The following is a 15,724-nucleotide window of genomic DNA, read 5'->3' as shown; positions in this document are numbered from 1 at the left end:
CAGCTCAGGACTGAGGGGCAGCTCGGGACTGAGGGGCAGCTCGGGACTGAGGGGCAGCTCGGGACTGAGGGGTAGCTCAGCACTGAGAGGCAGCCCAGCACTGAGAGGCAGCCCAGTACTGAGAAAAAGCCCAGTCAGCCAGGAAGTTGAATCCGGCAGATCCTGGCTGACTGGCGGATCCTGGCTGACTGGCAGATCCTGGCCGACTGGCAGATCCTGGCTGACTGGCGGATCCTGGCCGACTGGCAGATCCTGGCTGACTGGAGGATCCTGGCTAACTAGCAGATCTGGCAGATCCTGGCTGACTGGCGGATCCTGGCTGACTGGCGGATCCTGGCTGACTAGCAGATCTGGAAGAGTCTGGTTGACTGGCAGATCTGGAAGGGTCTGGTTGACTGGCAGATCTGGAAGAGTCTGGTTGACTGGCAGATCTGGAAGAGTCTGGCTGACTGGCAGATCTGGAAGAGTCTGGCTGACTGGCAGATCTGGAAGAGTCTGGCTGACTGGCAGATCTGGAATAGTCTGGCTGACTGGCAGATCTGGAAGCGTCTGGCTGACTGGCAGATCTGGAAGAGTCTGGTTGACTGGCAGATCTGGAAGAGTCTGGCTGACTGGCAGATCTGGAAGAGTCTGGTTGACTGGCAGATCTGGAAGAGTCTGGCTGACTGGAAGAGTCTGGCTGACTGGCAGATCTGGAAGAGTCTGGTTGACTGACAGATCTGGAAGAGTCTGGCTGACTGGAAGCGTCTGGCTGACTGGAAGAGTCTGGCTGACTGGCAGATCTGGAAGAGTCTGGCTGACTGGAAGAGTCTGGCTGACTGGAAGAGTCTGGCTGACTGGCAGATCTGGAAGAGTATGGCTGACTGGCAGATCTGGAAGAGTCTGGCTGACTGGCAGATCTGGAAGAGTCTGGCTGACTGGAAGAGTCTGGCTGACTGGAAGAGTCTGGCTGACTGGCAGATCTGGAAGAGTCTGGTTGACTGGCAGATCTGGAAGAGTCTGGCTGACTGGAAGAGTCTGGCTGACTGGAAGAGTCTGGCTGACTGGCAGATCTGGAAGAGTCTGGCTGACTGGCAGATCTGGCTGCTCCATGCAGACTAGCTGCTCCATGCAGACTAGCAGCTCAGGCTGCTGTATACAGACAGGAGGCTCCGGCAGCGCTGTAGAGGAGGACGGCTCTAGAACCGCTGAATAGACGGGAGACTCCGACAGTGCAGGAGAGGGAGAAAGCGCTGGCTGCGCTGAACAGGCGAGGCGCACTGTAGGCCTGATGCGTGGTGCTGGCACTGGTGGTATTTGGCCGAGGACACGCACAGGAAGCCTAGTGCGGGGAGCTGCTACTGGAGGGCTGGGGTGTGGAGGTGGTTCTGGATAGACCGGACCGTGCAGGCGCACTGGAGCTCTTGAGCACCGAGCCTGCCCAACCTTACCTGGTTGAATACTCTCGGTTGCCCTGCCAGTGCTGTGAGGAGAAATAGCCCGCACTGGGCTATGTAGGCGAACCGGAGACACAGAGCGCAAGGCTGGTGCCATGAAAACCGGCCCAAGGAGACGCACTGGAGAACGGATGCGTAGAGCCGGCTTCATAGCATTTGGCTCGACGCTCAATCTAGCCCGGCCGATACGCGGAGCTGAAATATACCGCACTGGGCTATGCACCCGCACTGGGGACACCGTGCGCACCACTGCATAACACGGTGCCTGCCCGGTCTCTCTAGCCCTCCGGTAAGCACAGGGAGATTGCGCAGGTCTCCTACCTGACGCAGCCATACTCCCTGATAGCCCCCCCCCAAAAAATTTTGGGGCTGCTTTTCGGGCTTCCATCCAAGTCGCCGTGCTGCCTCCTCATATTTGCTCCTCTCCGCTTTAGCCGCTTCTAATTCCTCCTTGGGGAGGCGATATTCACCAGGCTGAGCCCAGGGTCCCTCTCCGTCCAGTTCGTCTTCCCATGTCCATTCACCGAATAATTCCTCCTCCTTTTGCTGCTCCAGCTGTCGCTGCCTGTTAACACGCTGCACCTGTTTACTCTTCGCCTGCTGCGCTTTAGGGCGGCTACACTCTTCTGGTTTTGCCCAGGGTCCTCTTCCGACCAGGATTTCCTCCCATGTCCAGAAATCCTTAAAACGAGGCTCCTCTTTGCGCGGCTCCTCTTTGCGCTGCTCCTGCCTGTTGACACGCTGCTCGGTCCGTGTTTGGTGGGTGATTCTGTAACGGCGTTCTTTTGTTGTTGAAGGAGAGTCGGACCGAAATGCACCTGACTCTGATTGAGAACCGCCTCAGGCAGCCAACCTAATTAACACACACACACACCCCTAATCAACTACAATCCCAAACACTACAAACCCCAATACGAAAATACAATACAATAACCCATGTCACACCCTGGTCTAACCAAATATATAACAAAGACACAAAATACAATGACCAAGGTGTGACATTAACCAACAATGCAGTTTTAAGAAAAATTTGTGTTAAAAATACATAAATAAAAAAAACAAATCAATAATTAAAGAGCAGCAGTAAAATAACAGTAGCGAGGCTATATAGAGGGGACAGCTCGGTACAGAGTCAATGTGCGGGAGCACCGGTTAGTCAAGGTAATATGTACATATAGGTAGAGCTAAAATGACTATGCATAGGTAATAAACAGAGAGTAGCAGCAGCGTAAAAGAGGGGGGACGACGACAATTGAAATAGTCTGGGTAGCCATTTGATTAGCTGTTCAGGAGTCTTATGGCTTGGGGGTAGAAGCTGTTGAGAAGCCTTTTGGACCGAGACGTGGCACTCTGGTACCGCTTTCCATGCAGAAGCAGAGAGAACAGTCTATGACTAGGGTGGCTGGAGGTAATATGTACATGTAGGTAGAGTTAAAGCGACTATGCATAGATAATAAACAGAGAGTAGCAGCAGCGTAAAAGAGGGGAGACGACGACAATTGAAATAGTCTGGGGAGCCATTTGATTAGCTGTTCAGGAGTCTTATGGCTTGGGGGTAGAAGCTGTTGAGAAGCCTTTTGGACCGAGACTTGGCACTCTGGTACCGCTTTCCATGCAGAAGCAGAGAGAACAGTCTATGACTAGGGTGGCTGTAGTCTTTCACAATTTTTATGGCCTTCCTCTGACACTGCCTGGTATAGAGGTCCTGAAAGGCAGGAAGCTTGGCCCCAGTGATGTACTGGGCCATACGATCTACCCTCTGTAGTGCCTTGCAGTCAGAGGCCGAGCAGTTGCCATACCAAGCAGTAATGCAACCAGTCAGGATGCTCTCGATGGTGCAGCTATAACTTTTTCAGGATCTGAGGACCCATGCCAAATCTTTTCAGCCTCCTGAGGGGGAATAGACTTTGTCGTTCTCTCTTCGCGACTGTCTTGGTGTGTTTGGATCATGATAGTTTGTTGGCGATGTGGACACCAAGGAACTTGAAGCTCTCAACCTGCTCCACTACAGCCACTACAGCCCAGGCGTGCTCAGTCCTCCTTTTCCTGTAGTCCACAATCATCTCCTTAGTCTTGATCACGAAGAGGGAGAGGTTGTTAACCTGGCATCACACGGCCAGGTCTCTGACCTCCTCCCTATAGGCTGTTTCATCATTGTGGGTGATCACGCCTACCACTGTTGTTTCATCGGCAAACTTGATGATGGTGTTGAGTCGCGCCTGGCCATGCAGTCATGAGTGAACAGGCAGTACAGGAGGGGACTGAGCACGCACCCCTGAGGGGCCCCCGTGTTGAGGATCAGTATAGCGGATGTGTTGATATCTACTCTTACCACCTGGGGGTTGCCCTTCAGGAAGTCCAGGGTGCAGTTGCAGAGGGAGGTGTTTAGTCCCAGGGTCCTTAGCTTAGTGATGAGCTTTGAGGGCACTATGGTGTTGAACGCTGAGCTGTAGTCAATGAATAGCATTCTCACATAGGTGTTCCTTTTGTCCAGGGTGAAAGGGCAGTGTGGAGTGCAATAGAAATTGGGTCATCTGTGGATCTGTTGGGGCAGTATGCAAATTGGAGTGGGTTTAGGGTTTCTGGGATAATGGTGTTGATGTGAGACATGACCATTCTTTCAAAGCACTTCATGGCTAAAGACGTGAGTGCTACGGGTTGGTAGTAATTTAGGCGGGTTACCTTAGTGTTCTTGGGCACAGGGTCTGCTTGAAACATGTTGGTATTACAGACTCAGTCAGGGACAGGTTGAAAATGTTAGTGAAGACATTTGCCAGTTGGTCTGCACATGCTCGGACTACACCACCTGTTAACCCGCCTGGCCCTTTGGCCTTGTAAATGTTGACCTGTTTAAAGGTGTTACTCACATTGGCTATGGAGAGCGTGATCACACAGTCGTCCGAAACAGCTGATGCTCTCATGCATGCTTCAGTGTTGCTTGCTTTGAAGCGAGTATAGAAGTAATTTTGCTTGTCTGATAGGCTCGTGTCACTGGGCAGCTCGTCGGCTGTGCTTACCTTTGTAGTCTGTAATAGTTTGCAAGCCCTTCCACATCCGACGAGCGTCGGAGCCGGTGTAGTACGATTCAATCTTTGTCCTGTATTGATGCTTTACCTGTTTGATGGTTCGTCGAAGGTTATAGCAGGATTTCTTATAAGTTTCTGGGTTAGAGTCTCATTCTTTGAAAGCAGCAGCTCTACCCTTTTGCTCTGTACGGATGTTGCCTGTAATCCATGGCTTCTGGTTGGGGTATGCACATTACAGTCACTGTGGGGACGATGTCATCGATGCACTTATTAATGAAGCCAGTGACTGATGTGGTGTACTTCTCAATGCCATCTGAAGAATCCCGGAACATATTCCAGTCTGTGCTAGCAAAACAGTCCTGTAGCTTAGCATCTGTGTCATCTGACCACTTCTTTATTGACTGAGTCACTGGTGCTTCCTATTTTAGTTTTAGCTTGCAAGCAGGAATCAGGAGGAGTAAAGGTGGTCTAGAGTTTTTTCCCTCTGGTTGCACATTTAACATGCTGGTAAAATGGATTTAAGTTTCTCTGCCTTAATGTCCCCGGCCACTAGGAGCGCTGCCTCTGGATGAGTGTTTTCCTGATTGCTTATGGCCATATACAGCTCATTGATTGGGGTCTTAGTGCAAGTATCGGTTTGTGGTGGAAAATAAACAACAACAAAGAATATAGATTAAAACTCCCTTGCTAAATAGTGTGGTCTACAGCTTAGCATGAGATACTCTACCTTAGGTAAGTAAAACCTCAATACTTCCATACTATTAGATTTCGTGCACCAGCTGTTGTTTACAAATATACACAGAACGCCACACCTTGTCTTACCTGAGGCAGCGGTTCTATCTTGCTGATGCAGCGTAAAACCCACCAGCTGTATGTTATTCACGTCGTTGTTCAGCCACTACTCGGTGAAACATAAGATATTACAGTTTTTAATGTCCCGTTGGTAGGATATACGTGTTCGTAGTTCGTCTATCTTGTTATCCAATGATTGTATGTTGGCTAATAGGACTGATAGTGAAGGCAGATTACCCACTCGCTGTTGGATCCTGTCGTATCCGGGGACGTAGGTCGCTCCCCGATCTACGTCCCCGATATCTCTGTCTCTTTTTCCTGCGAATGATGGAGATGAGGGCCTAGTCTGGTGTCTGAAGGAAATTCTTTGTGTCCGACTTGTTAAAGAAAATGTGTTTTCCAGTACGTGGTGAGTAATCGCTGTCCTGATATCTAGATGCTCTTTTCGGTCATAAGAGACAGTGGCAGAAACATTATGTACAAAATAAGTTACAAAAACCACAGAAAAAAACACACACATTAGCACAATTGGTTAGGAGACCGTAAAACAGCAGCTATCTCCTCCAGGGCGCCATTGTATCGAAACTTGTTATCAAGGCGAAAGGTAAGAACCAAATGCAGATACAGGAGTCAGATGGTTGGAGTCTTACAATGTTTATTAATCCAAAGGGGTAGGCAAGAGATTGGTCGTGGACAGGCAAAAAGATCAAAACCAGATCAGAGTCCAGGAGGTACAGAGTGGCAGACAGGCTCATGGTCAAGGCAGGCAGAATGGTCAGGCAGGCAGTTACAAAGTCCAGAAACAGGCAAGGGTCAAAACCAGGAGGACTACAAAAAGGAGAATGCAAAACGCAGGAGAACAGGAAACTGCTGGTTGACTTGGAAACATACAAGATGAACTGGCACAGAGAGACAGGAAACACAGGGATAAATACACTGGGAAAAATAAGCGACACCTGGAGGGGGTGGAGACAATCACAAGGACAGGTGAAACAGATCCGGGCGTGATACTTGTCTGAAAAACAAAAACATTGCACTTTGTTGTGTACTTGCAAACAGATAGTTTGAATTCAATAATGATTGGCATTTACTTTTTCCCAAATCTAAATAGGCTATGCCGGCGAATTCTGAAACATTGTTTACTCTGAAAAATATGAAAACTACAGTAGGCCTACTTACGTTGGTAGCTACACACTTCAATGCAAAAGATCAACTGTCTTATCACCTGTAAAATTCCACTGTATGTAATAAACCGCTCTCCCTTTCAGATGCAAAAACTTGAAATTACAGTCGTCTATCTAATAGGCACATTCCTGCACAAAGCTACGACTCGGCTACTTTTGCCTTGCAATACGTACACGCGGTTTAAAGTTTGCAGGAGGATAAGCACATTCTCACCTCAAGTTCAGTTGTAATAAATTCCACCTTTTGAGAAAAAACTGGTGCATGCATGTTTTGGGGCATATTTTGTGCGTACTCAATGTTTATAAAATGAGGCCCCAGAGCCCTCACTGTAGAAAAAAAGCACCAACAAATCTAGTTGTTTCAAATAAATATTATCAAGTAACTGGTTCCAAAGCATTTTTTATTTTTTTGTAAACTTTTCGGTCAAAGTGTTACCTGAACTTAACAGTTTTAGTTGACCCAAATGTAGCTCCAATGTGATAAAAACATAGGCAAACATTCCGTCAACTTCAAATTCACGTGTTTGCTCAATTTGTCTCACATCTTCATTCAACTACAAATGATTATTTTTAGGCATTTTAACTCAACAATGGCTGTGGAACTATTTGCACATGCAGTGTGTTGAACCAACTTACATTACACCTGTTCATTTATACAATGATTAGTACTTAACATGTCCTCACCGGGAATTTGAACTCACAACCTCTTGGTTCATGACATTGTAATCATCTTGCTATGCCACCATGACCTTGTCAAATAGCAGTTCTCCTGACTATTCTCATCATGTTTGCATTGAAGGAGAGCACAGAGTAAAATTTCACTCCCAGGTTGGTGATGACAGACACTGTGCTTTCTAAAGATCTGTGTGTGTGTGCGTGTGTGTGTGTGTGTGTGTGTGGGTGTGTGTGTGTCTAGTTCCACAGCCTTTTTTGTGGTAAAGTAATCATTTCTGGTTGAATGAACATATGAGACATATTTTCTCATGTTGGAGCTAAGTTTGAGGCCAACTAAAAATGTTAAATTTGGGTAATACTTTGACCAAAAAGTTTAGTGAACAAAAGAAAGGCTGTAAAACTAGCTACTTAATAATAATTGGTTGAAACAACTAGATTGTTTTTTACAGTGCTGTTGCCTCATAGTGCATATCATCACAGCCAGAGCCACATATTTAGAGAGTTACACCAACTTTTAGAATTTAGATTTGTTTTCTAATTCTAGACATTCAGTTACATAGCATTGTTTAAATATTCCCCATGAAACATTAATGGGTAACTACAGCTTTTGTCAGAATTTACCTTTTGTATCATTGGCCCGCATTGGCACAATTCTCCAAGTACTCTACATGGCTCTAATGACAGCCTCTTATCAACGTGACATCAGCTCCCTGCAAGGATACAGAGCTCTGTAGTCAAACTAAGGCCCACAGCAACCCAATAGCTGAACAAAAATATAAACACAACATGGAAAAATTTAAAAGATTTTACAGAGTTACAGTTTATATAAGGAATCAGTCTATTGAAATACATCTATGCGGCCCTAATCTATGGATTTCACATGACTGGAAATACAGATATGCCTCTGTTGGTCACAGATAACCTTTTTTTTAAAGATAGGGACGTGGATCAGAAAACCAGTCATTCATTTTCCTCATGCAGCACGGCACATCTCCTTCGCATAGTATTGATCAGGCTGTTGATTGTGGTCTGTGGAATGTTCTCCCACTCCTCTTTAACGGCTGTGCAAAGTTGCTGGATATTGGCGGGAAATGAAACACACCGTTGTACACGTCGAACCAGAGCATCCCAAACGTGCTCAATGGGTGACATGTCTAGTGAGTATGCAGGCCACGGAAGAACTGGGATATTTTCAGCTTCCAGGAATTGTGTACAGATCCTTGCAACATGGGGTTGTGCATTATCATACTGAAACATGAGGTGATGGAGGCAAATAAATGGCACGACAATGGGCCTCAGGACCTTGTCAAGGTATCTTTGTGCATTCAAATTGTCATCGATCAAAAGCAATTGTGTTCGTTGTCCGTTGCTAATGCCTGAACATACCATAACCCCACCGCCCCCAACGGGGACTCTGTTCACAATGTCAGCAAACTGCTCTCCCACATAACACCAACACTGTCTGTCATCTGTGAAAAGTACACTTCTACAATTTGCAAGTGGCCATCGAAGGTGAGCATCTGCCCACTGAAGTTGGTTACGATGTCGAACTGCAGTCAGGTTAAGACCCTGGTGAGGACGACGAACACGCAGATGAGCTTGCCTGAGATGGTTTCTGACAGTTTGTGCAGAAATTCTTCAGTTGTGCAAACCCACAATTTCATCAGCTGGTCTCAGACAATCCAGCAGGTGAAGAACCATTTCGGGGATATTTTATTTCAGCTCATAAACATGGGACCAACACTTTACATGTTGCATTTATATATTTGTTCAGTGTATATTTAGAGATACCTTTCCTCTTCTATTCCTCCTTTTCCACCTACATGTGTTTTCAGGATGTTATAACACAAGAGTTTCCATCAGTCCCACTGGCAGGTCACATGCACTCATCAAAGGATGTCAGCGTTACTGGAAAAGAATCAATAAGACATGTGGAAATGACATTAACTGGTCTTCAGTTAATTAAACTACATGAAAACATTCTTAAGTCTTGGAGGCTACTGCACTTAACCATCATAAACTTGTGCAGTACTCTCACAGCAACATAATCTAGCCAGGGTTTTGGATGTTATATGTCGACTGGTATAACCAACATAGTCCTTATCGATCAAATGCCAGTGCTGTGATGACGGTCTCTCCTCACGTGGTTGTCACTGAATTATCCCATCTGCATGACTGACTTCTCATTGCTTCACTGGCTCTCTATTTATGCACTTTGAAACTGTACTGTGTTTGGATGTTGCTTGCTGCTGGGTACTGCTTTTAACATGAACAATTTCTTCATTTTTGTGTTTGTGCTTTTCATTTACAGTTAACAAATTATGTGACTTCATCCTGCCTCTACAAGGTTTTTTCTGTTTCCTTTTTTCACACTGCAGCCTAATTGTAAATCACTACAACAAGTAAACACACCATCAATGTCTCTCCTTCACAAATACATTTCCCCCTTGTCCTTTCCTTTCCTTTTTTCCTTGTTGTTGTCATGGTCGTTGATAAGCTGTGGTGTTAGTGACACTTGTGTTGAGCTCTACGCTAGCATTTAAACACTTTGTGTTTTCCTATTTTCACCGTCACCAATCAAAGTCAACATGTAGCCTACAGTACAGATGTAGGATCTTAATATGAGCCAGTTTGCTACGGCAGTAAAATAATCATGCATCAACTTGAAATGGGAATGATTATTCTGATTATAATCAATGGACATTTTTGTAGGGATGGATACATTTTTCGTAAGAGAAAATCAGGTCTGAAATTTCAAAGTGGAAATTACAAATTTCAGAAGCCTTTTTAAACTTTAAATAAACACGTGTTACATTTTCTGCTATGCAGGAAAGTTATCCTGCAATGGGGTGATTAAGATCCTACATTTGTCTATATATTGTCAGTGCTGAAAATGATCATTATCCAATGCAATATTGTCTATGGTTCTATATCTGAGACTGTCTGTGTGAATCCTTGCAGGTGGTCATCAACGCTCTGCTTGGAGCCATCCCCTCCATCTTCAATGTGCTGCTGGTGTGCCTCATCTTCTGGCTCATCTTCAGCATCATGGGTGTCAACCTGTTTGCAGGGAAATACTACCATTGTATCAACATGACCACGAGGGAGCGCTTCGAAGTCAGAGACGTGGCAAACAAGACAGAATGTTTGGCTTTGAAAGGTACCCACTGGAAGAATGTCAAGATCAACTTTGATAACGTGGGAGCAGGCTATCTGGCACTGTTACAAGTGGTGAGTGGCTCTCCATTCACCTTTCAGCAGAAATATTTTGTTGACATTTTCGAAAGATAACGGGACCCATGTCAAACGTTTTGTAGCAATTTCGTGTGGGCAGACAAATTGTGCGAGGGCAAAGTCCTTCGGAACAAGTGTCTTAACTATTAGGTAGTAAAATGTTCCTTAATTTCTTTCTAAGGCTACATTCAAAGGCTGGATGGATATCATGTATGCAGCTGTGGACTCTCGCAATGTAAGTGTTTTCAGTAATTCCTTTCACAAGGTATTTTAGACTTATGGTTGTTTGTGTTTGCACATTGTCTATTTATATATGATAATATTTTGGTTTTATGACGTTCATGTATGGTAATACTACGCTATTCTATTACAGTTGGATGATCAACCCGACTACGAAGTGAATCTGTACATGTATCTGTACTTTGTGGTATTCATCATATTTGGATCCTTCTTCACACTCAACCTCTTCATTGGTGTCATTATAGACAACTTCAATCAGCAAAAGAAAAAGATAAGTCTTTTTTAAAGTTGTATGCAATGATACATGCATCCATTTTCTCTGATTTAACGTAATGAGGATTCTTCCCTCCAACAATGGGCAACTAAATGTGTGTAAGAGCTGCAGGAATTTAACTCAGCTTGTCTTGCCTCTTTACTTTGGAGGTCAAGACATCTTCATGACAGAGGAACAGAAGAAATACTACAATGCTATGAAGAAGCTCGGCTCAAAGAAACCCCAAAAGCCTATCCCTAGGCCAGTGGTAAGGTCATACTGTACCACGATGTTTCTCAACAAAGACATTCCTCAATTCACGAACCTCGATTTCCACATCCTGGTGTCTCAAAATGCTTCTTTTCTTATGTTTCCTCCAGAACAAGTTTCAAGGATTTGTTTTTGATTTCATTACAAAGCAAGCCTTCGACATTGTCATCATGATTCTTATATGCCTTAATATGGTCACCATGATGGTGGAGACGGATGACCAGGAAAACGACATTCGTAAAATTCTCTACAATATCAACCTGGTGTTTATTGTCATGTTCACCGGAGAGTGTATTCTGAAGATGATCTCACTCCGACAATACTACTTTACCATTGGCTGGAATGTATTTGACTTTATCGTTGTTATCCTGTCGATAATTGGTAAGATTTTTCACCTATTGTTCATAATTGTAATACTGCAAAGAGATATTATGCTTTGGAGATTATTATGTGTAATTCTTTTCTGTCCTTTCAGGTATGTTTCTCTCGGAAGTGATAGAGAAGTACTTGGTTTCACCAACCTTATTCCGAGTCATTCGACTGGCCCGAATTGGCCGTATCCTTCGCCTCATCAAGAGTGCCAAGGGAATCCGTACACTCTTGTTTGCGTTGATGATGTCACTTCCTGCATTGTTCAACATTGGTCTTCTGCTCTTCTTAGTGATGTTTATCTATGCAATCTTTGGCATGTCCAACTTTGCATACGTCAAGAAGGAGTCTGGGATTGACGACATGTTCAACTTTGAAACGTTCGGCAACAGCATGATCTGCCTGTTCCAGATCACCACGTCAGGGGGCTGGGATGTCCTGCTGGCCCCCATCCTCAACAAGGGAGAGCCAGACTGCGACAGCCGGAAAGAGCACCCAGGAAGCACGTACAAGGGGGGAGACTGTGGAAACCCCTCTGTGGCCATTATCTTCTTTGTGAGCTACATAATCATATGTTTCCTTGTTGTGGTCAACATGTACATTGCTGTCATCTTAGAGAACTTCAGTGTGGCCACTGAGGAGAGCGCTGAGCCCCTGAGTGAGGATGACTTTGAGATGTTCTATGAGGTCTGGGAAAAGTTTGATGCGCGGGCCACCCAGTTCATGCAGTATGACAAGCTGTCAGACTTTGCTGACGCCCTAGACCCCCCGCTACGCATCTCTAAGCCCAACAAGATCCAGTTGAGCTCAATGGATTTACCCATGGTGAGTGGGGAGCGCATCCACTGCCTGGACATCCTGTTTGCCTTCACCAAACGTGTCCTGGGCGAGGGCGAAGGCTTGGACATCCTCCGGGGTCAAATGGAGGAGCGCTTTATGGCCTCCAACCCCTCCAAGGTGTCCTACGAACCAATCACCACCACACTGCGCCGCAAGCTAGAGGACATGTCTGCCCTGGTCATCCAGAGAGCTTTCAGACGATATCTTCTCAAGCGTATTGTTAAGCGGGCCTCTGCCATGTACAAGGAGAAGATACAAAGTGGAGGCACGCTCCTTGATAAAGAGGTTCTCGTCATAGACAAATTTAACGAGATCTCTAATTCAGACAGAACTGACATGACACCCTCCACAGCTTCTCCCCCATCATATGACAGTGTCACAAAACCTGAAAAAAACAAATATGAAAAAGACAAGAGAAAGAAGGAGGTGAAGGAGAAAAAAAAGTACATGGATGTTGGGAAGATTTAGCATAGATTTAATTCTGCTACAAATTGTTTACAGCCTTTGAAGGTGACCAATGTGTCAAGTGAACCCCTTCTTTGGTGTGAATATCTATGCCAAACTGACAATGCTTACTTGAGTCTAAATGTAAGGTTGGTGCCTAACATGAGGTAGTGACTCAACCTCTTAGGCTGTAAGGTGACCAGTTGTTTGGATGTTAATTTCTGTGGGGACTAAAACAAATGTTTGCCAGCTTTATAGGGACAGGTAAAACATGTTGTGTGTTGTTCCAATCAGAAACATTTAGTTATACTGTAACTTCTCTTGCAGCTAGTACTTCCAGGGTTGCGTCCAGTCTCTTGCATTATAACTGCCATATGATTTACTAACTTTGTTTTCTGACAGAATCTTGTTTTTAAAACTCATAGGTTGATTGTGTGACTATTTTTGTAAACATATGTTTTACTGTAAAACGAGGGGTTTCATGTATTGCTTTAAAAGGTAGTCGTGTTCACTTTAAATGTTCATACAACTTGACTAGTCAAGTGTGATCAAACACACATCCTTGTGGGGTGCAGGGCCGAAAGAAGTTGGCATAAAAGAAATTTGGGCCTGCACACTCATAAACCGTTTTTAAATGAAGGTATATGGTGGAGCTTATGCATGTGCGCGCTCTGTTTCGAGCATAAGACATGACTACTCATGACAACCATTATTGCTGCAGTGCAGTTAGGGGGATTGCTGCAGTTCAATCGACATGTAGACCTGCATGAATGCTTACCCATGATTACAGTGTTGCATTACGCACCCTCACCAAAATGAGCTTGCTTTCTCCGTGATGTCTGAGGGGCTCATACTTTGATGAATCTGTATCATTATGTTACTCTCACTATTACAAATCAACAGGAAAGATTTCTCCTGAGCATACAGTCCAAATACCATTACCAACAATCGTTGCCTATAATCAGTTTTCCGAACAATAACACGCTCTAGAAAAACATAGTTTTCCTCCTTTCATTCATCAGAAACCACAGTACAATGCAGAATACATTCATCTTTAGTGCTGGCTCACAGAGTTGATACACATAGTATTCGTGGTCCAGCTCTTCTGTCCAGCTTGAACCTCAATGGCCTCAAAGTCTATACTGTCTTTTCCCGTCACAGTGGTGAATGATAAAATGAATGTCCTCTGCACAGTATAGTTGTGACCATCAGGTGTAAATCGCCTCAAATAATCTCCAAGCCTCGTCTGACAGGTGAAACACTGTATTCTGTGTCATATATGCTCACTTAAGAGGCATTCCAAAAGCATGTATCTTGTGTACTCTGCGGTTTTGGTACTGCAACATCATTAGTAAGTGCTATAAAACTTGTAATTTACCAAATTTAAATTGCTTTGAGTTTACCTTTCCTACCCACTTCCCAAATCATGTTCCACCGTTATTGACGTATCTGTATGTACATATTCTATAATATATGAAATATACAAATATATTTGATATATTATGTGATGTTTCATGTATAATGGAATATACAAAGTTTTTAATGTTATTTAATACATATATCTATTATATTCTGCATTCTCTGCTCTATATGGCAGACAGACCAGAGTATGAAGCATCCAGTTGAGGCCGTGGGAAGATTTTGTAGTTAGATTACACTCAATGTCTATATAAATATTGTAATATGATCATTTTTCTTTGTACTGTACAACTGTTTTGTAAATAGTTTGCTATACAATATGGCCGCACTGTCTGCGCTATAGCCACTTTAGTTATTTAAGCTTCACCACACCCTTTCATTTGGAAACGCCTCATGTGATCTAGTGAAGGGGAAATGGACTTCTCATTTGGATTCTTTCATCTTTTATTTTGTGTCATTTATAAACTGTGGTAACAGTTTACCTCATATGCTTTATCATAATAAATATCTAAGATGGAACATCAGGTTCAGAGAATTCTGAATATGATTGTCTCAAGGCTAGTGTGACAGCACACGTCTTCGATTGTTTCCTACATTTGTTTACATAGTTATCCAATTCCTCAGGATGTTACTTTTGTTAGCTGTTCCCTTTGTATAAAGTGTCACAAGTGTCTGTAATTAGAATGTTTCAAAGTATGTTATGAAGAGCATATGTTGCATGTAATAAAAACATTCATAATATGTATAAACTATACATGTATACACAATGAATGTTTTGATTACGTAACATTTAATAGATCACATCTTTATATGCATTATGCTTGTAGTGTATGAGTAAACTGCATGCAAGATATAACCCATCTCATTGAAAAGCCAAAAGAATAAAGAATACATGTGCCTCAGGTATGTCTGTAAAATATGAATTTATTCCATCACACGTGTTTGACTATTAATTTGCGACATTGCCATCCATACAGTACATCAACATACTCTATAAATCCAAGTTTTGCATGCTTAACAAATGTTTGCAAATCAGTGGCCAGTGAGTTAAACGGATTCATCTAAGGTCCCTCTTTTTCCATGTCAGCAAATACTTTTTATTTGATCATGTGACCTGACCAGTGAAAATGTGTGGCCCCAATTACAAGATGTTTTAATGGACTAAATGTGGATTATTCATTTAATACATAAACCACTACAAATCAATCATGTTACATTGTAGTTGTCCATGGAGTTCCATAATTATAGCCTCACGTCATTGAACGGAAGTCTTACATGATTTTTAATCATTTATTTGGAGATATGTACTGTATACAGTTAATCCTGACCATTACACTGCATATCACACCACGAAATACTCCAGAATACATTAACCGTTACTCTCTCGCGGGAATTCCACTAACGGTCCGTATGTAGCCAAACGTAACTGCTGCTCATGTTGGTATCTGTACTGATGGCCCAAATGTCATGACAGGGAGACATAGTGGAGTGGTAACGCACGTGCAAGCTGTTGCTCCCAACTCCACTTGGGTACACCGCAGC

General features: G+C 43.9%; 1 protein-coding gene across 1 annotated transcript in view; it reads left to right on the top strand.

Moving 5' to 3' along the window:
- LOC135519603 (sodium channel protein type 2 subunit alpha-like) overlaps positions 1-15,325 on the top strand; it is a 55,672-nt gene extending 40,347 nt beyond the window's left edge. Inside the window, exons 22-27 of the mRNA XM_064944836.1 lie at positions 10,075-10,344; positions 10,529-10,582; positions 10,721-10,858; positions 11,004-11,108; positions 11,221-11,491; positions 11,586-15,325. Coding sequence (XP_064800908.1) covers positions 10,075-10,344; positions 10,529-10,582; positions 10,721-10,858; positions 11,004-11,108; positions 11,221-11,491; positions 11,586-12,787 — 2,040 coding nt within the window. The 3' untranslated portion in view covers positions 12,788-15,325. The remainder of the gene's footprint in view (positions 1-10,074; positions 10,345-10,528; positions 10,583-10,720; positions 10,859-11,003; positions 11,109-11,220; positions 11,492-11,585) is intronic.
- The last annotated feature ends 399 nt before the right edge of the window (positions 15,326-15,724 follow it).

Source organism: Oncorhynchus masou, chromosome 29 (genome assembly GCF_036934945.1).
Source record: "Oncorhynchus masou masou isolate Uvic2021 chromosome 29, UVic_Omas_1.1, whole genome shotgun sequence".
Lineage (NCBI taxonomy): Eukaryota > Metazoa > Chordata > Actinopteri > Salmoniformes > Salmonidae > Oncorhynchus > Oncorhynchus masou.
This window is presented reverse-complemented; position numbering and strand designations above follow the sequence as displayed.